The sequence below is a fragment of the Thamnophis sirtalis genome, unplaced genomic scaffold (assembly GCF_051295495.1).
Source record: "Thamnophis sirtalis isolate CommonGarterSnake01/CBP01778 unplaced genomic scaffold, rThaSir2_p1.2 scaffold_3, whole genome shotgun sequence".
NCBI classification, from domain to species: Eukaryota; Metazoa; Chordata; class Lepidosauria; order Squamata; family Natricidae; genus Thamnophis; species Thamnophis sirtalis.
Window position 1 is genome coordinate 10,410,822 of NW_028261383.1, and position 24,439 is coordinate 10,435,260.

Sequence of the window (24,439 nt, forward strand, 5' to 3'; positions counted from 1 at the left end):
TAAAGAGATGACAGAGAATAAGGTGGCTGGATGGTCACTGAAATAGTAGGCATTAAATGGGCTCCAGAGGATGGTAGAGGGCACGAAGGCCTGGAGGAACGTCCATTGAGTTGCGATGTGTCAGACACAACTTCGCAACTAACAGCAATTGGGGATAATATCAAAAGAAAGCTGTTTTTGTTGTTTCCCCCCCCTCTTGTATCTTTATTCTCTTTTGGGGGAACGATGGCTGTCTACATCTCAAAGTCATATTGCTCTCAGACACGTCCCACCAACACTTCAAATACAGGTTGTCAACTTACAACCACCACTCAGCCCAAAATTTCTGTGGCGGTGAGAAATTTGATGTCAATTTCATCTTTTTTTCCCAATATTTCTTCCCATAGTTGTTATGTGAATCACCACAGTATTTAACATTAGCAACATGGTTGTTAAAAATATCTGCCCTCCCCATTGATTTTGCTTGTCCAAAGCTTCACATGACCCTGAGACACGGCAACCGTCATAAATATGAGTCAGTTGTCAAGCGGCTGAATTCGGATTGCACGACCATGGGGATTCTGCAATGGTGTTTATTTATTTATTTACATTGTCATTGTACGTATATACACAGTATACCCATACAACGAAATTCACATTAACACCCAGAAACCACACGACAATCCCCAAATAACACCCCCACCCACCAAAAATTCCCCACCCCTTTAGTGTGAGCAATGGACATAAGTCACTTTTTCCAGGGCCACTGCAGCTTTGAAGGGTCATTAATTGAATGGTCGTTAAGTCGAGGACTACTTGTAAGGCAGCCATTGATGATTTGTTATGGCACAATCATGAATGTTGGTCATTGTAGGAGATACGTTGTCAGTTGAGGACTGCCCTGTTAGGATCAGTGAATAAGGCAGCCTCCTTTATCTGGCTACTCCAGTTTCCCCCCCCCCAAAAGGGTGATTTCCACCTAACTTAGCTGCTCCGCATCCCTTTCCCTTCTCCCATCCCTGGGCGTCGTTCCCTCCCTCTCTCCCTTGCTTCTCTGACTGCCTGGGGCGAAGCAACCCTGGACTTGCTGCCTACCCCACGCGGGAACGATTCCCCCGTGGCAGAAGGAAGGGGGCAAGCAGAGGACTCCCGAGTGGGAGGCGTTCTCTGCGCTTTAGCGAGTGGGAGGAGCTGGGCGGGACAGGGGAAGAGCTACGAGCGTTTCCAGCTTGGGCTGTGCAAACTCCTTCCCGGGGTCGTTCCGGGGAGGGGATTCCCCGTGCGTGGCCGGCGGCGATCGCGTATCTTTTCCTGCGCGCAACTCTTGGGGGCGGGCGAGGAAGAGAGGCGCCTTTTTCCTACCGAGCTTCAGGTAAAAAGCTCCTTCCATTCTTCCTGGGAAAAGCTCAATGCAGCTTCTTGGGGGCGCTGCTAAACTCGCTCCCGCAAACACTGACATTCTCCTTGGGGAGATTATTATAAAAATTTTCCTGGCCCTTCCTGATCGTTTCCCGTCACTTCCTTTCTCTGCTCTGTTTCAGATCCGGGAGGCTTGGAGTTCAATGGCTGGGAAACCGGCGGGCAGAAAAGGGGGCGATCCCTCCCAGGTGCTGTTGTTTCGGGGAGTTGCTCTGGACGAGCCTCCTCCGGAGAGAGCATCGGGTAAAGGCTCCTTCTGATGCCCTTTAATCTCTTTGCCCTCGTTTCTTTCATCCCTGAATTCGCTTTCATTGTTCAATTTAAGTGCGTTTTTAAAGTATTGTCTGCATTTAAAAAAGGTATCGCACTTTTCCTGTGGGATATGTGGATTTCAACTCCCATAATTTTCCATGTGTGTTGAAGTCCACATATTTTACAGCTCCCAAGATTGAGAAACCTCGTTCTAGGCCAGGGGTGGGGAAGTGGAGCACTTTTACGACTGGTGGACTTCAACTCCCAGAATCCATCAGCCAGGTGTATGAAGTGTTCTGGGAGTTGAAACCCAACTGCCATTAAAGGGCTATAGTCTTTCATTTTTACAGTAGGCTGTGAAAAAGTGTTTCTGTCCTCTTCCCTGATTATCTTATAAAGGAAGGTGAACATTATAGAAACGTAGAATAAAAGAGTTGGAAGGGAGCTTGGAGGTCTTCTAGTCCAACCCCCTGCTTGAGGAGGAGTATTTTATACCCTTTGAGACAATTGGCTATCCAGTCTCTTCTTAACAGCCTCCAGTGAAGGAGCATCTTAGTCAGGATTCTGGTGATCAGGATTCTTACCTTGAAATGGCTGAAATAAAGACCTATATCCCATATCTGGGAAAGGTGATAGAGAATTTGAAAGTGAATAGGACTGAGTCTCTTTGTTGGTGCCAGGCCAGGCCTTTTATTCCTGATTAACAACTCAGCATAACTCCCTGTATATGGGAGGGGGTCTGCTTGAGGCATCCAGAGTCCACCTCTGTGGTTCTTTATTGCGGTTCCACCACAAAAGCGCGTAGGACAAAATCGCGCTCGACAAAAGCGCGCTGTGACATCATCACAGCGCGACGAAAAAGTTTGAAAAATGTAAAAATAAAGCGAAAACCTTGCCCTAAGCCCCCCAAACCTAACCCTAACCCTAACCCTAAACCTAACTCTTAACCTAACCCTAAACCTAACCCTAAACCTAACCGTTAAAGTAACGAAAAACCTAACGCTAACCCTTAACCTAACCCTAATCCTAACCCTAATCCTAACCCTTACCTTTATGTGAATCGGCTTGCTTTAATTTAATTTTTATTAATTTTTATTTGAATTTTTCGATCTTTTTCGTCGCGCTGTGATGACGTCAAAGGCGCGATTTTGTCGATCGCGCTTTTGCCGTCCGCGCTTTTGATGGGTCACGCTTTATTGCATACATTCATGGCTGAGAGAGCTGCCTCTGAATCCAATTCTTGGTTCTTCCTCACCTTTCCGTTTTCCCCTCACCCAGGGTGAGCTTCTATGTATTTGTTGCTGTGGCTGCAAGGGACTCACATAAAGGGGTTCCCTAGTTAGCCTAGAAATGGGCTAAAATTAGCCTTCTGCACTGTATGTTCAAGAAGATATTTAGGATGTTTGCTAACAAATTATTCTTTTGCTGGGTTTTTTTCCACTCCTAGACATTCCCATGGCCTTGTCTTCATCTCCAGGAACCTCAGGTCTTTGTAATGGAGGATTAACAGTGGTTGAACATCCAATGCAGGTACTAAGATTCTCCCATCCCCAGATGTGCCAATCTCCCAATAACAGAATAACAAAACTGGAGGGGATCTTGGAGATCATCTAATCCATCCCGCTGTTTCCAGCAGGAGACCCTACAACATTTCAGACATGTGGGGGTCCGTCTCTCCTTAAAAACCTCCTGCCAACAACTTCTGAAGGCAAACTGTTCCATTAGTTAATTGATCTCACTTTCAGGAAATTTCTCCTTCATTCCAGGATGCTTTTCTCCATGATTAGTTTCCATCGATTGTTTCCTGTCCTGCCTTTTGGTGCTTTGTGGCTGCCCCTAAAATATTGAAACACAGCTGTCATGTCTTCCTCAGGACTTGAATTATCTTAGTTGTTCTTCTCTGCACTTTTTCTAAAATCTTAATATTTTTTTTGTATTGGTGACCAAAACTGAATGCAGTATTCCTGGTGTGGCCTTACTAAGGTTTTATAAAATGATACTAATACTAAGCCCAAGATGAAAAGTAAAGTCCAAGAATACTTTTGCACAGAAATTAAATATTGAACCCCACTTTCCTTCATTCGGCATGATTCATCCTCTCACTGCAGTGGGTAAAATTAACCCAGTGTTGGATTTGGCCAACATATCCAAGGTCAAGCCCATCAATGGACAACAAAGGAATATGGGATTGCTGATCCTGTGGAATTAGCCAAACCAATAAAACATTAACTAGATGAATCTCTAGCCAGAGGCATTTTATTTTAGGAAAAGTTCTCCAGAGAAGGTGTTCTGTTAAGAAATTGCCAGTAGCTGTCTAGATGAAGTTGACGATACTGACAGATTTGTAGACTTTTATATAAATATAAATATATTTAACCAACAAATTTACAGCAGCCTTTGTCATCATCCAGAGAAATAAGAACATAAGATAGTCAGGAACATCATGAGATTAACACATCCTACAGAACACACTGAAGGAAAAAAGAAAAACGCCCCCTTTATACTTAACAGCAACCAATCGTAGGTTAGATTACATCATGCATGAGTCAGCACTCTCTAACTAATCAATTGCAATTGTGTTGGGGCCTATTGTAGACTTTACTGTTCCAGCTAATAAATTCAATATCCTAACAGGCTCCTTTGCCCAACTTGGAAACTCTGCAGTTTGCTCATTAAAAAGACTCACATGTAATTAATTCATTGATGTGTTCATTGTTAGGAATGATCATGGAATATGTTGTATTTTTGTCCTCTCCCTGTGTCAGAATTTGGTATCATTTGAGGATGTAGCTGTGTTTTTCTCCGTGGAGGAGTGGGCCCTGCTGGATTCTAAGCAAAAAGCCTTATACCAAGAGGTCATGCTGGAAATCAAGAGGAACATGGCCTCCTTAGGTAAGGGATTCTCTTAAGGTATTTACATTTAATACCAAAGGTCAAATCTTAGATCAACTTAATGTGGGATTCGTTGTCTCATTTGGAAATAAGCAATGAGCAGCCAAAACCTCCAAGAGAAAACACTGGTAATTGTATTCTTCACTTTGCAAAGAGGGTAGACCACACAGACACTCAGGTACAATGGACATACCCTAAATCATCAATACTTTTGCCTTATATTCTCTAGTACTATTACAAATTTACCTCCCACCTCTTCTTCATTGGCTTTGTAATAATGATGTCACAACCTATCCAAAGTGTTTAAAGTGAATACATTATCTCTATCCCTGATTACATCCCCCACTACTCTAATTCTATCTCCCCCTGCCCTTATTTACAAATTTCCTTTTGTGGTTCTAGTTCCTATGGATTGTCTCTAGAGTAACTATCATATCGGTAAGTTCTGGTTAAGGCTGGTTTCTAGCATAGCAGAGGCCTCTGATCCTAGCTCCTACATACAATTCTCAAGCTTCAGCCTAGCTCATGAGATTAGAAACATGCAATGTATTTTGTTCACAGGCAAACATGTCTTCTTTCAATTCTGTAAAAACAATACAACTTTGTTTCCCACATTAATAACAAGAATAGCATCCTTCTTTGAACAAATGGGAGTTTGGAAAAATATTGATAATGTTCAAATACAGCAGTGATGCTTGATCCCTTTTGCACCTAAGTTTGTATTAACTTTTCTTTTTCTGTTGCAAGCAGGCGACGCATGGGAGATGGAGGATTCTGGTCAAGAGGCAGCAGCACCTTTGCCAAAAGAGAAAAGGGAATTTGTAGAAAAGTTTTATGGAAAGCAAAGTTCTGAGAAAAAACAGTTAACGGTTGAGCTGGAGAATTGCTCTGGTTTTCCATATGCAGATACCAATGTCTTATTGGACGCAGATGATTGCCAAGAAAAAGAAGTTTGTCCAAGGTGTGGGAAAACACTCCAAGATGAATCTGGATTATGTGACTGTTGTGAAAGCCTTTCTGGAGAGAAACAAGATGAAAGCAGGCAAGAGTTCTCCAGAAGGACCCTTCCTCCTCCTTTACATGAAATAATACAAGAAGGAGGGGAAATGTTCAAATGTACAGAGTGTGCAGAAAGTTTCAGTACAAACTGCTCTCTTGTATTACATAAAAAGATTCACAAAGCAGAGGATCCACACAAATGTCTGGATTGTGGAAGGACCTTCAGGCAGAAAAGTCATCTCAATTCACATAAGAGGATGCATAAAGGGGAGAAACCTTATAAATGCCTGCACTGTGGAAAGAGCTTCAGTCAAAAAGGTCATCTTAAGTCACATGAGAGGATCCACACAGGAGAAAAACCATTTCAATGCACCGAGTGTGGAAAGAGCTTCCGTTTCTCAGCAAACCTTAATGCTCATCACAGAATCCACACAGGGGAGAAGCCCTTTCAATGTCTGCAGTGTGGGATGTGTTTTTCCCGTTCTGATAGCTTGCATGCCCACGAACGGACCCACACAGGGGAGAAAGCATACATGGAGTATGGAAAGAGCTCCGGTGATTCCAGCCACTTAAGTTTCCATAGAAGAATCCACAGTGGAGAGAAACTGTATCAATGCACCGAGTGTTGGAAGCGCTTCACTAATGAACAGAATCTTACTGTCCATAAAAGGATCCACACAGGTGAAAAGCCTTATAAGTGCACCGAGTGTGGCAAATCCTTCACTCGACTGGGGAATCTCTCTCGTCACAAAAGACTCCACACTGGGGAGAAATCATATGAATGCCGCACATGTGGAAAGATCTTCAATGGAAAATATTGCTATTTATCACATAGGAGGACGCATACTGGGGAGAAGCCCTTTCAATGCCTGCAATGTGGAAAGTATTTTGCCCGTTCTGATAGCTTGCATGCCCACGAACGGACCCACACAGGGGAGAAACCATACAAATGTCTGGAGTGTGGAAAGAGCTTTGGTGATTCCAGCAACTTAAGTTCCCATAGGAGAATCCACAGTGGAGAGAAACCGTATCAATGCACCGAGTGTGGGAAGTGCTTCAATAATCAACAGAATCTTACTGTCCATAAAAGGATCCACACAGGTGAAAAGCCTTATAAGTGCACTGAGTGTGGCAAATGCTTCACTCGACTGGGGACTCTCTCTCTTCACAAAAGGCTCCACACTGGGGAGAAACCATATGAATGCCACATTTGTGGAAAGAGCTTCAATGGAAAATATAGCTATATATTACATAGCAGAACTCACACTGTGGACAAACCAGTGACAGGAGAGTGGAAAGCTCTTATGTGATTCTGGAGAACTAACGAGCTATAAAAGGATCACACAGGGGAGAAACCCTATAGGTGCACGGAATGTGGGATGAGTTTTAGAAAAAATAGTTACCGTTGTATCCACAAGAGAATCCACACCGGGGGGGGGGGGGGGAGAACCATATATATGTCATGAGTGCGGAAAAAACTTTAGTGGAAATCATTCACTAAGGATCCATAGAAGACTTTGCTCATGGGAGAAGCCCTATAAATGCCTGGAGTGTGGAAAATGTTACAGAGACAGTGGCAAGCTTACCTTCCACATGAGGATCCACACAAGAGAGAAGCCATTTAAATGCATCGAAAGTTGCATTTCAGTTTCAGAGATGGCAGGAATCTTACGGTTCATAAAAGAATTTGCACCAGAGGAGCCATATCAGTGTGTGGAGTGTAGAAAGAAATCCAGAACCTGGAATGACTTTAGTTGCCATAAGATGCCATAAGATGCACAGCAGGAAAAGACAACGCTAATTGGTTTGTGTTGATTCTCAAAATTAGCTTCATGCCCACAGAAGTGTCCTAGAAGAATCTGTGGAAATGCATGGAATATGGGAAGAGATTCCAAAGCAGCAGAAAAGTCTTGATCCATTAAAAAGAAGAGTTGCCTTGTAAAAATAGGAATTAACTTTTGGATATTAGATCTTTGTGCTAGCCTAGAGTAAATATGATTAGAAAGAATAAGAATAGAATAGAAATAGCATAGAATATAGAAATAGGAATGGAAGGGAATTCTCTCATTGGCCAAGTGTGACTGGGCATACAAGGCATGTGTCTCCAGTGGATATTCTCTCAGTGTAATAACATACAAGTGATCAACTTTTATCAATGCAAATAGCAAAGGTAACATACCCAGATGTCTATGGAGATTGTCAGTATCCAGGTTGAGGTTGTCCAAAGGTGTTTATCAAAAGGCAACTGGACTTTTATTTTCCTTGCAGAGATTTCCCTTCTTATCCAAGAAGTTTCTTCTGTACTGAACTGAAGAAGCTTCTTGAATATGAAGCGAAATGTCTTCAAGGAAAAACAAAGTAACAAAAACATATTTCTCTAATGTTGGAAGGAATCAAGCAGTGGATCTACTACACCCATGTGGAGAAAGTCACGCCAGAACAAAGAGAAATAGGATCCTCAGTGAACACTTCACTGGGAGAAAGTGACGGAAGAGAATGAAATATTGAACCAATACGAGACTTGAGGGTGTTGTCAAAAGTAATAACTGGAGGGATGGTGCTGTGTGTGCACCAGTGGTGGGATTCAATTTTTTTTACTACCAGTTCTGTGGGCGTGGCAGGGGAAGGTTACTGCAAAATCCCCATTCCCTCCTCACTCCAGGGGAAGGTTACTACCAAATCCCTATCCCTCCCGATCAGCTGCGTCTCGGGAGGCAGAGAATAGATGGGATGGGGCCAGTCAGCGGTCGCAATTACCTGTTTTCCAAACTACTGAAAATTTCCGCGATTTCATTATCAATATATTTCTCCAGAACTGGTCAGAACCTGCTGAATACCACCTCTGGTCTGCACCATCTAAATTTGGTTGTGTTTAAGTGATTTCTTGTCTGAGATATGATATTGATTGTGGTTTTTTTCTTCCATTAATGCCTTAACCTATACAGTAGTTAAAGGCTTAGCTTATATATTTTGGATGCTTTCGGTCAATACATTGGACATTTCAGGGAATCAAGCTTTAGAAAATACAGGTGGCCCTTGACTTATGACTACAATTTTGATCATATGACATTGCAACAGTCGTGAGAAAAATGTCATAAATCATTTTTTTAAACCGAAGAAACGATTTTAAGTTTAGGACTAATTGTAAAGCAGCAATTGATTCTTTGTTATTAAAGCAGAAACATGAATGTTAAGAATTTAAGGAAATGTGTTGTTTCAGTCTATCTGACAATTGGCAATTTTTTGAAACCCATCTTGGAAAACATAGGGAAGGAATTTCTTAACATCCACATCGGTCAGGGCCTACACTAGGGTCTCCAAATGTAGTTTAAGACTTGTGGACTTCAACTCCCAGAATTCCTCTGGCACAGATGTTACCATACTGACTGGGGAATTTTGGGAGTTGAAGTCCATAAGTTAAAATCTCAAAAGGGGAAAGATGTCAAAGAGGCCTGAGATTCCTTGGAGAAGGCTCAGGTTTCCCAGAGAACAAGGCCAGATGCACAGTTTGGCGTCCAACAATTGGAAGGCCAGAGTCTCTTCAGGGGTGGGGAACCTTGGTCCTTTTTTAACTTGTGGACTTCAACTCCCAAAATTCCGATACAAAGGCTTTGGGAGAGATTTCCTTGTATTACATTTTCTACACAATAAAGTTGTTGCTTACAGTCTCCACCTCATTGTGTTCAATTGGAGGCACAGGCACATCTTGTAAGGAGCAGGAAAGGTAAGGAAAACCAAAAGTCCCTTTGAGTCCAGAAGTATCTCCTTCCTTCTTTCAACCAGATGGCAAGAGAAATTCTTGAGGAGGAAATGGGGAATATGCCAGGAACCTTCTCTCTGCAGACTTCAAGCATGCTCTGTTAGTCTTGGAGCTGTTTTACTATAGGAGAAATAATTTGTACAGGTAGTCCTTGACTTATAACAATAGAGCCGAACATTTTTGTTGTTAGACATGTTAAGTGCAGTTTGCTCCATTTTGGGACCTTACCACAGTTGTTAAGTGAATCTAGTTTTTTTCCATTGATCACTTGTCAGAAGATCGCAATTGACCCCGGGACACTGCAGTGGTCATAAATGCGAGTCAGTTCCCAAGATTTTGATCACATGCCCATGGGGATGCTTGAACAGTCGTAAGTGTGAAAAAGGGCCATAACTCACTTTTAAAAAAATGGCTGTTGTAACTTCAAATGGGCGCTAAATGAAATGTAAGTGAAGTACTATCTGTACAGTATAGAAGTAGTTTTTCTTCTGAATTTCATATAGGTACTTTTAAATGGAGGGATTAAAAATTTCGCCGCTCAGACCTTTTAAATAGTTAAATATTTTTTTAGCTCCGGCCTTTTAAATAGTTAAATAAATATTTCCTAGCTCAGAAGTTTTCTTCTGCTTCAAGATAGAATGATTAATTGGATGCTCTTATGGAGAAATAAATGGTTCTGCATTTATTGGTGATATTAGAATAAGATTGGAAGGGACCTTGGAGGTCCTCTAGTCCAACCCTCTGCTTAGGCAGGAAACGCTGTACCACTTCAGACAAATGGCTATCCAACATCTTAAAGACTTCTAGTCTTGGAGAATTCACAGCTTCTGGAGGCAAAAGTCACTTTTGGTAAGTGACTTTTGTGGATTTTTTTGGATTGAATTGCGGTTGTCTAATACATCTCAAAGTTGTATTGCTCTCAGACATGTCCCTTGACACTTCAAATACAAGTAGTCCTCGACATATGACCATCATTCTGTCCAAAATTTCTGTTGCTAAGTGTGACTTTTGGTAAGTGACTGTTGTGCCATTTTAGCATAGTTCTTGCCGTGGCTGTTGCTTGAATCGCCACAGTTGTTAAGTTGGTAACAATTGCTAAGCAAATCTGTTCGAAGGTCACAAAAGATGATCACATGACCTGGAGACACTGCAACCGTCATAAATATGAGTCAGTTGTCAAGGGGTTGTTAATTTTGATCACGTGACCATGGGGATGCTGCAACTGTCCTTAAGTGTGAACAACAATTCTAAATCATTTTTTTTCACTGCCGTTTGTAACTTCGAACTAAACAAACGGTTGGAAGTCGAGGACTGCTTCTGACGCAGCAATGGATTATTTGTTATTAAGGAACAATCACGATTGTTAATCATTTTATGAAAATACGTTGTAAGTTGACAGACTCCTTTTCCTTATAGAAACATTACAGAGAAATTTCCTGACAGGACAATTAATCAGTGGAAGAATTTACCTCCAAAAGTTGTAAATGCTCCAACACTGGAAGTTTTGAAGAAGAAATTGGACAACCATTTGTCTGAAATGGTACAGGGTTTTCAACCTGGGCAGGGGGTTGGACTAGAAGACCTCCAAGGTCCCTCCCAGCTCTGCTATTCTGTAGTTCCCTTCTAACGGTTGCTCCGCATCCCCTTCCCTTCTCCCGTCCCTGGGCTTCGTCCCCTCCCTCGCTCCCGTTTCACTGACTGCCTCGGGAGAAGCAGCCCTGGCAGGGAGCCCGGCAGACCGTCCCACGCGGGACAGATCTCTCCCCCCCCCCGTGGCAGAAGGCAGGGGGCAGGCAAGGGAAGTCCCGAGTGGGCAGTGCCCTCGGCCTTTTGGAGAATGGGAGGAGCTGCACGCGGAGAAGAGGAACCGTAAGCGTTTCCTGCTTGGGCTCTGCAACGTCCCGACTGGGGTCGAGAAGGGGAATCCACGTGCGTGGCCGGGAAGGAAGGCAGCGTGGCCGGCGGGGCTGCGTGGAAAGCAGATCGCGGATCTTTTCCTGCGCGCATCTCTTGGGAAGCGAAGTCCAAGCGAGGAACAGAGCCGCCTCTTTCCTTTTGAGCGCCAGGTAAGAAGCTCCCTCCCTTCTTTCCTTCTTCCCTTCTTCCCACCTGGGGAAATGCTTGGACAGGTGAGCCTTCAATGCAGCTCCTTGGGGCGTTTCTAAGATCGCTCCTGCAGTCCCCACCTTTTCCTTGGGGAGCTTATTCTGCCGGCCCTTCCCGATCGTTTCCCGTAACTTCCTTTTTTCCCCTCTGGTGCTGTTTCAGACCCAGAAGGCTTGGGGTTTAATGGATGCTAACTCGGCTGGAGGGAAAGGGGGCGATCCCTCCCAGGACCTGTTGTTTCGGGGAGTTGCTCTGGACGAGCCACCTCCGGAGGGAGCATCAGGTAAAGGCTCCTTCTGATGTCCTTTAATCCTCAGGTTTGACTCTGCTGGAGTTAATTTCATTCCTGAATTCCTTTTCATTGTTTAATTTAACTGGTTTTTTTTAAGTCTTGTGTGCATTTCAACAGGTATCACCCTTTTCCTATAGGCCAGCGTGTCTCAACCTTGGCAACTTTTAAGTTATGTGGACTTCAACTCCCAGAATTCCCCAGCCAGCTATCTTAAGCTTAAGATAGCTGGCTGGGGAATTCTGGGAGTTGAAGTCCATGCATTTTAAAGCTGCTTATGGTTGAGAAACATTGCTATTCCAAAGGGCAAATCCCACCTGCGAAACTACTCTTTCTTTCTCTTCTGAGTATCTGATGAGGAGGGTGACCATTATGTGGGTCAGGATTCTGATGATCAAGACTGCAGAGAAGAGCAACAAAAGATGATTAAGGGAATAGAGGCTAAAACATAGAAAGAATGGTTGTTGGAATTGGGTGTGTCTAGTGTCAGAAAACACCTGATAAGGAACATAGCTGCACTAGTAAGAAATTGAACAGACAACATACCATAAGGCATCTCACTTAGGGTCCTGTATTAAGAATAATAATTTATTAAGGATCCTATGTGTTTTATTAAATTTCAAATTATATCAAACAGCAAGTACTTACAGAAAAATCACATTGTAACGAGGAGAGGTCAATCAGTCAAAAGGGACAGTTTGAGGCTGGTTGGCCCCGACTCACTGTCCAACGTGCCACTATATACAACAAAGCACAAGACTCAAAATTCTGCCATGTTTGTCACAGCAACTGTGGCAGTTTTCTCTTCCTTTAACCACAATGTCACAACATTGTTATTTTTACATACATTACAACCGGATAGTTCCTCTTTTCCCTCGATCTCAGCTCGACTCACCCTGCAAACTCACCTACCAACAGCATTGAGACATACTATTTCAACATGCAGGTTACAACTTTTTAATAGACACAATAGTATTGAATACCATGATTTTAAAGAGATCATATAGATTAAAATTGAATATAATAAACCTTGCCAAAGAAATATCAGGTACATAGGCATCTATCAAGAAGCAAAGGCCTACATTATGATTAGTTTCCCCTCACACTAGTTGAATGAAAAGAAGGACTAGGGATGACAGGATAGCAATATTCCATTAGTTGAGGGGTTGCCACAAGGAAGAGAAGGTCAACCTATTCTCCAAAGCCCCTGAAGGCAGGATAAAAAGCAATGGATGGAAACTAATCAAGGAGAAAAGCAACTTAGAACTGAGGAGTAATTTCCTGACAGTGAGAACAATGAAACAGAGGAAGGACTTGCCTCCAGAAGTTGTGTCTGCTCCAACACTGGAGGTTTTTAAGAAGAGATTGGACAAGCATTTTTCTGAAATGGTATAGCAGGTGTGTCAAACTGGCAGCCAATGGGCCAGATGTGTCACACGTAGGCCACGCCCAAAGTAGCTCTATGAAGGGGAAAAATGTGAAAGGTCATGTGACATGGGGAGTTTGACACCTGTGGTATGGAGGTTTGAAGACCTCTGTTATTCTGGATTCTGAAATAACTGAAATAAAGGACACGTGTGGGAAAGGGTGATATGGAAACCACACCAGGCTTGCTAAAAATACATTGCAACATGATGTAGGCATGGCTACCTTGGTATTTTCCTTACTGTGTCATATACTGTCAAACAACCAGCTGTGTTTCCTGCTTGGGTGACTAGGTAAAATATAGAAGCGTGCTGAAAAAAATATACAGGCTCTTTCCCAGGCTTTGTCCAAATCTGAATACAAGTATTCCTTGATTTACAACCACAGTCGAGCCCAACATTTCTGTTGCTTAGTGAGACAGTTGCTGAGTGAATTTTGCCCGCTTTTATGACCTTTCTTGCCCCAGTTGTTAAGACAACCTTGGCAGTTGTTCAGTTAGTAACATGGTGGTTCAGTGTCAGGGGAAAAACCTGATTATGAGCAGAGCTGCACTTAATAACAATTGGATAGACAGCACACCACAAAAAGCCTCACTCTTGGATTCCGAGGTTTATTAGAATTTAGAGCATAATAAACCTAAAGCTCTTACACGAATCATATTGCAATGAGGGTCAATCAGACAAGCAGTCAAGGGGATGCTTGAGACTGAACAACTCCCATTCTTCACTCTTGCCTTATATTCCTTAAGTACTGTATATAAAGTAAGTATATAAAGTAAGGTTCTACATTTAGGCAAGAGAAACAAAATGCACAGGTACAGTATATGTGCCACCTTGCTCAATTATAATAACTGTGAGAGGGATCCTGGAATCCTAGTGGACAATCATTTAAATATGAGCCAGCAGTGTGCAGCAGCTGCCAAAAAAAGCCAACACAGTTCTAGGTTGCATAAGCAGAGGTATGGAATCAAGATCACGTAAAGTGTTAATGCCACTTTACAAGGCCTTGGTAAGGCCACACCTGGAATGCTGCTTTGGTATTTTACATTGTGGCAACCAACAGTTTTGGTTGCCACAATGTAAAAAAGATGTGGCGACTCTAGAAAGAGTACAGAGAAGAGCAACAAAGAGGATTAGGGGAACTGGAGACTAAAACATATGAAGAACGGTTGCAGGAACTGAGTATGTCTAGTTTAATGAAAAGAAGAACTAGGGGAGACATGATAGCAGTGTTCCAATATCTCAGGAATTGCCACAAAGAAGAGGGACTCAAACTATTTTCAAAGCACTTGAAGGTAGAACAAGAAGCAATGCGTAGAAACTAATCAAGGAGAGAAACAACTTAGAACTGAGGAGAAATTTCCTGACAGTTAGAACAATTAATCAGTGGAACAACTTGCCTCCAGAGGTTGTGAGTGCTCCAACACTGGAAGTTTTTAACAAAATGTTGGATAAACATTTGTCTGAAATGGTATAGGGTTTCCTGTCTAGGCAGGGGGTTGGACTAGAAGACCTCCAAGGTCCCTTCCAACTCTGCTATTCTATTCTATTCTATTCTAAGTCACAAAGGTTTTCAGGATTCTGCCATCTTGCCATAAGCAACAGGGCAGTTGCTCATTCCTTCAGCCTAAACGTCACAACATTAACTATTTTTGTATATGTGACCAACTTATGTTTTTCCCAGGATTTTAGCCCACCACCATCTTGCCAGCTAAGCAGCTATCCTGCTTCCAAAGCACATTTCCAACATACACAGTGTAATTTCCACATACTGTGTGTTTGTGTGGGGGGGACACAAGTCCATCACACACAATCCAACCACTGACTTTTCATATGTTAATCAATGCTGATTTTTGTGCTGGGTCTGCAATCCCCAAAACCTTCATAAATACAGCCATTTCTTGATTATGAGCTATGATACAATGTGTTAAAGCAGGTTTTAATATTCCTGAAGTTTGGCAGGTAATTTCATATTAATGCTGGACCTTCTCCAAATTCCCTGAGATAACAGCAACCCAGGGAACTGGATTAGGGACATCATCAGTAGTAAGTAGATTCAGGTCCCCGTTTTGCAAGCTTCTCGCAGAAGGTTACAAAATGTGATCCTATGACTCCAGGGCACTGCAACCGTCATAAATATGAGCCAATTGTTGCCAGATTTTGATCATGTGACCATGGGAATACTGCCAATGGTCGTAAGTGTGAAAAACAATCATGTCATTTTTTCCCAGTGCTTGGTAACTTTGAACAGTCACTAAATGAATGGCTGTAATCTGAAGACTACCTGTATATGTATGACTCAGAGAAAATTGGACTTTGGCTCTTTGTTTGTGCCAGGGCAGACCTGGTACTCCTGACTACTCAGCACAACTTCCTGGGATGTAGGATGGGATTTGCTTGAGGCATCCAGAGTCAAGCTCTGTGGTACTTTAATGTGTAAATTCATGGCTGAGATCATCTGCCTCTGAATCCAATCCCTGGTCCTTCCACACCTTTCAGTTTTCCTCTCACCCAGTGTTAGCAGCTTCTATGTATTGTTGCTGTGGCTGCAAAGTACTGGTACTTAAATAAACTGATTCCCTAGTTAGTTTAAATATATGTAGAATTGCCCTTCTGCACTGTAGCTTCACCAATATATCCTTAGGATGTATGATAGTAAATTATTCCTTTGCTGTTTTTCCCCCCTCACTCCTAGACACTCTGATGGCTTTGTCTTCATCTCCCGGAACCTCAGTTCTTTTTAATGGAGGACTTACAGCGGTTAAACTTCCAACTAAGGTAGGAGGATTCTCCCCTTCTTTAAAGTGTCCCAAAGGTGCTTTTTCAGGAGGCAACTGGACTTTCTTGAAAAAGCACCTTTGGGACAACCATGACCTGGATGACTGAGAATCTCTACAGACTCCCTTAAAGTGCCAGTCTGATCTATTGGAGAAGCCATCAATAACAGAGGGCAAGAGAAAGAAGAATGGATAGAAACTAACCAAGGAGAGAATCTACCTAGAGCTAAGGAAATTTTTTTGTGAATTTGTAAATTGTGAGAACAATTAACCAGTAGAATGGCTTGCCTTCAGATGTTTTAGGTCAGTGATGGCTAACCTTTTTGTCGCTGTGTTCCAAAAGCGTGCACACTCATAATTCAATGGGTGCACAACCCCCTCACGTGCACCTCGCCCCCTGTGCATACATGCACAATCCCTTTCTGCTCCACGTCCCCCTGTGCATGCACACGTGACCCCCTTGCATGCCTGTCCCCCACCCATGTGACCCTCCCGCCCTCCCGTGCATGCGCCACACCCCCTGGACATGCGCAACAGAGACTTGAAAATTAGTTGGCCGGCAGGAAGTCTGCACCCATGCATGGTGGAGCTCAGCTGAGGTGAAGGCTTGCGTGCCTGCAGAGAGGACTCTGTGGGCCATAGGTTCACCATCATGGTTTTAGCTGCTCCATCACTGGAGGCTTTTAAGAAGAGACTGACTGGTCATTTGTCTGGAATGGTATATAAGGTCTCCTGCTTGAGCAGGGGGCTGGGCTAGAAGACCTCCAAGGTCCCTTCCAACTCTGTCATTCTGTTATATTCTGTTATTTTGTTACATTATCGGGTTAAAAAGCACACCCAGAGAGCTCAGCTGATTCAGTGCACAGTTCCCCAGGCTGATTATGGGATGTTAGTTTAAACTGCGCAGACCTTCAATAAAATGGGAAAAAGTAACGAAAGATCAGCCAATTCTGCCATGTACAGTTGTGTGCAAAAGCCTCAGGTCACCATTAGGTGGTTGTTGTGGAAAGAAGGCAATGACCATGTGAGAAGAATATAATGGGGCTCTGCAGTTCCTTGGTGTTGATCCAGGGTGGGTTGCTGCCGGTTTTACTACTAGTTCGCAACCCGTGCACGTGTGCGCTATTCAATGTAAACTGTTCTGCACGCATTCGCAGAACAATTTGCAGTGTACTGCGCATGCGCTCTCACTAAAATCCAACATGGTGGTGACATCAGCGGCTGTGAGGGAACCGGTTCAGGGGCATGTCAGGCATGGGTGTCACTCCCTGTTCGGCCGAACCAGCACAACCCACCTCTGGTGTTGATGTTGTATACCTTTCACACGTCCTTTAAACACAGTAGGATTGGGGAGGGGGCATTTTATGTCCTTTCTTGCCACAGTTGCTAGTGGGTTGGACTAGATGACCTATAAGGTCCCTTCCAACTTTGTTAATCTGTTAAATCATCACAGTCGTTATGGAAAATGACTTTTAGGGATCATAAAAGAGGATTTGGAGGGTCTCAGATCATTGCAACCGTCATAGTCAATTGCCAAGCGTCCAAATTTTAATCTCGTATATGTGGGGATGCTGCAACGGTTGTAAGTATGAACAATAGTCATAAGTCAGGTTTTTTAAGTGCTGTTGTAATTTCAAACGAACTGTTGGAAGTCAAGGACTACCTGTACGCTAAATCCTTAGGAGGACTGGGTGAGACCTAAGACTTTTGCTTTTATGAAGTGTTGTAATGAGACATGGGATATTGTGTCAGCATAAAGGATGTCTACACCCAAAATATGCTGAAGTAGGATATCTATTTTGGCTTATCTAAAGTGCACATATGGTATCCGTCTGCTTATCCGCCAACTTGTTTATTAGACATATATTGTTAGTTCCCCAAAATATGAGACCCTTGAATGTAACCAAATATGGTTAGACGGGATGAGCACGTCATCACCCATATATAAGGAAGTCCCTGAAACCTCCTCGGGGTTCAGGCCGTTTATCCTTTGCTTTGAACCTGCGCAAATAAACCTCTCCTTCTCTGAAGTGCTGGCTTATGTCTCGTCATTTTCCACAACACTCTCCTTGATCAGCTTCTATTCATTGTTTCTTTTTGCTGCCTTCCGGTGCTTTGGAGAAAAGGTTGATTATTCCCCCTATTGTTGCAACCTTCAAATATTGAAACACGGCTATCATGTCACCCCTAGTCCTTCTTTTCTCTAGACTGGCCATACCCAATTCCTGCAACCGTTCTTCATGTTTTACTCTCCAGGCTTTTAATTATCTTAGTTTCTCATCTCTGCCCTTTTTCCAAAATCTCCACATTTTTTTGTAATATGGGGACCAAAACTGCATGTAGTACTCCAGGTGTGGCCTTAATAAGGCTTTATAAAGCACTATTAATACTTCACATGAAACCCCAAAGTCAAAAGTAAAACCCAAGGTTTACTTTTACACAGAAATGAAATGTTGAACCCCACTTTCCTTGACTTGGCACGATTCATTGGCTCGTTGCATTGGGTAAAATTAACTCAAAGTTGGATTGGCCCAACACATTCAAGCTCTAGCTCATCAGCAAAAAGCAAAGGAATATGGGGTTGTGGAATCGGCCAAACCAATAACACATTACCTGGATGAATCTGGATGAATTATCTAGCCAGAGCAGTGGTGGGTTCTGGGTGGTACGGCCCAGTATGACCATACTGGTGGTAGCCAGGAGCAACAGACACTGTACTGGCACTGTGGCTCATTTGTCCTACCTGCCCACCCATGTTCCTTACCTGTTTTTGTAACAATGGACCAATTGCGCACACACAGTGTGCGGCCCCTGCGTAACCTCTGCCAAGCAGCTGGGTGTCACAGGGCGATGGAGTGCATATGCGTGTGCCTGATTAGGACGCCTGGCCCTGTGCACAGCATACTGGTTGTGACGAGAGCCGGAACCCACCACTGAGCCAAAGGCTCTTTGCACTTTATGTTTTTGGAAAGGTTCTCCAGAAACGATTCAAATTTGCCCTGCCTGGAAACTCTGCAGGTGGAATATGGTCATCAAAAAGAGGACTTTCAAGTAGTTCATTGAAGTGTTCATTGTTAGCAATAATAATAATAGCAATAACAGTAGACTTATATACCGCTTCATAGGCCTTTCAGGCCTCTCTAAGCGGTTTACAGAGTCAGCATATTGCCCCCAACAACAATCCGGGTCCTCATTTTACCCACCTTGGAAGGATGGAAGGCTGAGTCAACCCTGAGCCGGTGAGATTTGAACCGCTGAACTGCTGATCTAGCAGTCAGCCTGCAGTGCTGCATTTAACCACTGCGCCACCTTGGCTCAGGAATATTGATGGAATATGTTGTGTTTTTTTTCCTCTCTCTGTGTCAGAATTTAGTTTCATTTGAGGATGTAGCTGTGTTTTTCTCCATGGAGGAGTGGGCCCTGCTGGATTCTGAGCAAAAAGCCTTATACCAAGAGGTCATGCTGGAAATCAAGAGGAACATGGCTTCCTTAGGTAAGGGATTCTGTTAGGCTCTCCTGCTCGGGCACAGGGTTGGACTAGATGACCTACAAGGTCTCCTCCAACTCCATTAATCTGACATAATACAATTAACACACCACTATTGAAAATAGCAAAAGATATTGAAATTTAGTAGCTGGAACAGTGGAGTTGTACTATAGTTGATTGGTTGGAGAGAGCTGTCTGCTACATGAGGCTATCTCTGCTGTGATTGGTTAATGTGAGTGTAAAGTGGGGAGTGTCCCACCTTTATTCCTCTGTGTGTACTAATTTTACCTCATGATGATCCTGTGGTGTTGGTTTACCTCATGATGCTCCTGTTAACCTGACTTTCTTGTTTACAATAAATATTGATGTAAAATATATTAATTTATGTAAAACTAGAAGCTTGTGTCAGCATCTCTGACCTCTTTGGATACCTGCTGCACAATTCCCTGACAGATTCTCCTTTCTCTGGACTGAAATGGTGATGGTTGTGAGCACCTGATCTGTTTCTCAGATAAAATGCTCATATATTCATTATATGCAGTAGAAAAGAGTGTCCTTATCTAAGTTTCTACTCCTACTTAGTCTGCTCCTGGGGGCTGGTGGGGGGGGGGCAAAAAACAAGCAAAAAACGGCCCATCTTTCATGAAAATCGGCTCATTTTGTGTAAAAAAAAGAGGCATCCATAGCCTTTAGGAGGCTTATAGAGTCCTCCTGTGGGCGGGGGAGGCAAAAATGAGCAAAACATGGCCCATTTTCACTCATTTGTTTCCTCCCCAGGCCCCAGGAGCACTCTGGAAGCTTCCTAAAGGCTATGCATGGCCATTTTTGCAAAGGGGGTGGGGTTTCAGGAGGCCAAAAATGCTGTATTCAGTGTATAAGACGCACCCAGATTTTCACCCTCTTTTTTGAGGGAAAAAGGTGTGTCTTATACTCCCAAAAATACGGTAGTTCATCTGGTTGGTTCAAGCTCTGAGAAGCTCTGTTTGACTCTGTGCTACATTTGGCCGTGCAAAACTAATTGGCAATTAGGTCCCTGGCAGTGTTTCAAGGGAGATAAAGGTGAGTGCTTATCAACATTACCCTGAAAGACTATGGCAACTTGAGCAGACATCTGTCAGACTCTTCACAGGCTGTTTGTGAATCATTACGAGCTGTGAATGACCATAATTCACAGCCATATAATAAAAGAGGGTTTTTGGGATAAGATTGTGATTTATGCTTTCTCAGGAAGCCTAGTTCAGAACACAGTGCTAATGGCCAGTTGACTGCAAGGAATATCAATCCTTCCATCCTCCACCATTCAGTCAGAACTGAAGAAGCTTCTTGGATGAGAGTCAAAATGTCTTCAAGGAAAAAAAACACACACACTGTGGGATACACACCAGAGTGACAACCATTTTTTTTCAAGGGAAAACCTCTTTATGGATATGAAGCTGAAGCTCAGTTCCAGGTCCAGGTCCCTCAAAATTTTCACCAGATTAAAATTAAACCACTACGCTTTCCATCATCAAGTCTATTATCTTTTAGTTAGGATTGAGTATTTGTATTTTTATAATATTTTATTTTGTATAGATTTTATGTAGTTTTTATCCCTTTAATATCACAAACCCTCCAGGGTTTCCCTAGGGCAAGATGAGAGACCAATAAATTAACGAAGGTAGGAACAAATGAATGAATATAGGCCACTTTTAAGGGTCCCATCTGCTGTCATGAAACTAAATATGAAGCAATTGAATAGATGGTTCCTCCTCCCAAAAAAGGTTCAATGATCTTATCCAAAATCTTCAGGTTTTTATTCTGTACCATTGAGAACAAGAGAGACCCAAAAGCCAAATCTTTTATCACTTTAATAGCAATAGCAATAGCAATAGCAGTAGACTTATATACCGCTTCATAGGGCTTTCAGCCCTCTCTAAGCGGTTTACAGAGAGTCAGCATATTGCCCCCAACAATCTGGGTCCTCATTTTACCCACCTCGGAAGGATGGAAGGCTGAGTCAACCCTGAGCCGGTGAGATTTGAACCGCTGAATTGCTGATCTAGCAGTAGCCTGCAGTGCTGCATTTAACCACTGCACCACCTTGGCTAATACCCTGTTTGGAACAAATGGGAGTTTGGAAGAATATTAATACTGTTCAAATAAAGCAATGGGGTTTGATCCCTTTCGTGCCTAGGTTTTTCTTAACTTTTTTTTTCTATTACAAGCAGGTGACGGATGGGAGATGGAGGATTGTGGCCAAGAGGCAGCAGCACCTTGGCCAAAAGAGAAAAAGGAAGTTGCAGAAAAGATGGATGGAAAGCAAAGTTGTGAAGAAAAACAGTTAACGGTTGAGCTGGAGAATTGCTCTGGTTTCCCATGTGCAGATACCAATGTCTTATTGGAAACAGATGATTGCCAAGAAAAAGAAGTGTGTTCAAGGTGTGGGAAAACACTCCGAGATGGATGTGAATTATGTGACTGTTGCCAAAGCCCTGCTGGAGAAAAACAAGATGAAAGCAGGCAACACTCCGGAAGTACCCTTCCGCCTCCTTTACATGAAAGAATACAAGAAGGAAGAGAAATGTACAAATGTATGGAGTGTGCAGAAAGCTTCAGTACAAGCCACTCTCTTGCATTGCATAAAAAGATTCACAAAGCAGAGGATCCACACAAATGTCTGGATTGTGGAAGGACCTTCAGGCAGAAACGTCATCTGAGTTCATGTAAGAGAGTCCACAAAGAGAGGAAGCAGCATCATTGCATCACCTGTGGAAAGACCTTCAGAAACAGCAACTCCCTAACATCCCACCAAAGCATCCACAGAGAGGAGAAGTTGCATCAATGCAGGGAGGGGAGAACAAGGTTTATTCAGAGCAAGGAACTGAATTCCCAGAAAAAAAGTCCCACTGGGAATAATTCATGTAAATGCCTGGAATGTGGGAAGAGCTTCCGCTTTGCAAGTGCCCTCACTTACCATAGAAGGATCCATACAGGGGGAAAGCCGTATCATTGCACTGTGTGCGGAAAGAGCTTTGCACAAAAAGGCAATTTTAATTTACATAACAGGATCCACACGGGAGAGAAACCCTATAAATGTTTGGAGTGTGGGAAAAGCTTCAACAGACGTGATACTCTAAACTTACATAATAGGATGCATAAAGGGGAAAAACCTTATAAATGCCTGCACTGTGAAAAGAGCTTCTATCAAAAAGGTCATTTTAAATTACATGAGAGGATGCACACGGGAGAAAAACCATTTCAATGCATGGAGTGTGGAAAGACCTTCTATTGCTCGGCACGTCTTACTGCACATCACAGAATCCACACAGGGGAGAAGCCCTTTCAGTGCTTGCAATGTGGAAAGTGCTTTGCCAGTTCTGGTGGCTTTCATGCCCACGAACAGACCCACACAGGGGAGAAACCTTATAAATGCCTGGAGTGTGGAAAGAGCTTTGGTAATTCCTACCATTTAACGTTACATAGGAGAATCCACAGTGGAGAGAAACCATATCAGTGCTTTGAGTGTGGGAAGCACTTCAGTCAAACAAGTAACCTTAACATGCACAAAAGGATCCACATGGGGGAAAAGCCTTATAAATGCACTGAATGTGACAAATGTTTCACCCGTTCGTGGTCCCTCACTTCCCACAAAAGGCTCCACTCCGGGGAGAAACCATATGAATGCCGCACATGTGGAAAGTGCTACAATACAAAAACTGACTGTATCGTACATAGTAGAACCCACACTGGGGAGAAGCCATATCAGTGCCAAGAGTGTGGAAAATGCTTCAGTGATTCTCGAATACTGACGATCCATAAAAGGATTCATACAGGGGAGAAACCCTTTAAGTGCATGGAGTGTGGCAAGAGTTTTAGAAAAAGTAGTTATCTTCATATCCACAAGAGGATCCACACTGGGGAGAAACCATACACATGTAATGAGTGCGGAAAAAGCTTTACAAGCGATAATTCACTCAGAAACCATAAAAGGATTCACTCAGGGCAGAAACCCTATAAATGCCTGGAGTGTGGAAAATGTTTTAGTGTGAGTGGCCATCTTACTTACCACAATAGGCTCCACACGGGAGAGAAGCCGTTTAAATGCATTGAGTGTGGAAAGAGTTTCCGAGCTGGCAGCAGTTTTAGACTCCATAATAGAATCCACACAGGGGAGAAGCCATTTGAGTGTGCGGAGTGTGGAAAAAAATTCAGAACTGGGGGTGACTTTAATCGGCATAAGAAAATGCATAGCAGGAAAAGATGACACTAATTGGTTCGTATTGATTTTCAAAATTTGCTTCATCCCCACAGAAGTGTCCACAGGAGAATCTGTAGAAATACTTGGCAAATGGGAAGGGCTTCCAAAGCAACAGAAGCTTTTCGACCCATTAAAAATAAGTGTTGCCTTATATATTTAAGTCACGCCAGAAGAGAGGTTACTGCTGGTTCGGCCCGGTTCAGCCGAACAGGTAGTGGAATTCAGGCCTGGGTCACAGAACCGGCAGCGACCGAGGCCTGCCTGAACCAGTTTCCTCACTGCTGCTTGGCTGCTGCCATTTTGGATTTTAGTGACTGTGTGTGCGTAGTTTACTGTAAACTGTTTGGTGTATGCGCGCAGAACAATTTACATTGAACATGGCACGCAGGTTGCACGCAGGTTGCAAACCAGCAGTAACACCGGCAGCAAGCCACCCCTGCGCCAGAACAAAGAGAAAAAGGATCTTCAGAGCACTTCACTGGGAGAAAAGAATGAACCATTGAACCAATACAAGACTCAAGGTTTTTTTTGTCAAAAATAAACACTGGATGGTTGGTGTTGTGTCTGCACCGTCTAAAATTGGTTGGGTTCAACTGATTTCTAGTCTGAGATACGATATTGATTGTGTTTGTTTTCTGTTAATGCCCTAACTTGTACTGTAGCTAAAGGCTTAGCTTACACATCTCAGATATGCTGGCTCAGGAATTCTGGAAGTTGAAGCCTATAAGTATAAAAGGCCCAAGGTTCACCATTTCTGGTCTAAATAGAAGGATCCTTGGAGATTCAATTAACAGGTTAAACTTAGAATAAAGGTGGAA

At 43.1% G+C, this 24,439-nt stretch overlaps 2 protein-coding genes across 4 annotated transcripts; both read left to right on the forward strand.

The window, feature by feature from the left end:
• The first annotated feature begins 1,523 nt into the window (after nt 1-1,523).
• LOC106553148 (uncharacterized) lies at nt 1,524-24,084 on the forward strand. Of its 3 annotated transcripts, none has more exons than XM_087708344.1 (4): nt 1,524-1,641; nt 3,098-3,180; nt 4,416-4,542; nt 21,592-24,084. In XM_087708344.1, exons 1-4 carry the CDS (start codon nt 1,542-1,544, stop codon nt 23,625-23,627), a joined length of 2,346 nt encoding a protein of 781 aa, XP_087564470.1. In that variant the 5' UTR covers nt 1,524-1,541; the 3' UTR covers nt 23,628-24,084. The 3 variants fall into 3 exon arrangements, with proteins under 3 accessions (XP_087564470.1, XP_087564472.1, XP_087564471.1); XM_087708346.1 differs by lacking the exons at nt 1,524-1,641; nt 3,098-3,180; nt 4,416-4,542 and adding exons at nt 11,213-11,367; nt 15,816-15,898; nt 19,264-19,390; XM_087708345.1 differs by lacking the exons at nt 1,524-1,641; nt 3,098-3,180; nt 4,416-4,542 and adding exons at nt 11,579-11,690; nt 15,816-15,898; nt 19,264-19,390.
• LOC106549520 (uncharacterized) lies at nt 5,303-6,976 on the forward strand. Its single transcript, XM_087708353.1, has one exon. It carries the CDS (start codon nt 5,307-5,309, stop codon nt 6,849-6,851), a length of 1,545 nt encoding a protein of 514 aa, XP_087564479.1. The 5' UTR covers nt 5,303-5,306; the 3' UTR covers nt 6,852-6,976.
• Nucleotides 24,085-24,439: the final 355 nt, after the last annotated feature.

Bases quoted from the DNA above. Each gene is read 5' to 3' on its own strand.
- LOC106553148 (XM_087708344.1), top strand. From the start codon at position 1,542: ATGGCTGGGAAACCGGCGGGCAGAAAAGGGGGCGATCCCTCCCAGGTG. The intron at 1,642-3,097 runs GTAAAGGCTCCT...TTCCACTCCTAG, and splicing joins TCCTCCGGAGAGAGCATCGG to ACATTCCCATGGCCTTGTCT. The intron at 3,181-4,415 runs GTACTAAGATTC...TCCCTGTGTCAG, and splicing joins TGGTTGAACATCCAATGCAG to AATTTGGTATCATTTGAGGA.
- LOC106549520 (XM_087708353.1), top strand. From the start codon at position 5,307: ATGGAGGATTCTGGTCAAGAGGCAGCAGCACCTTTGCCAAAAGAGAAA.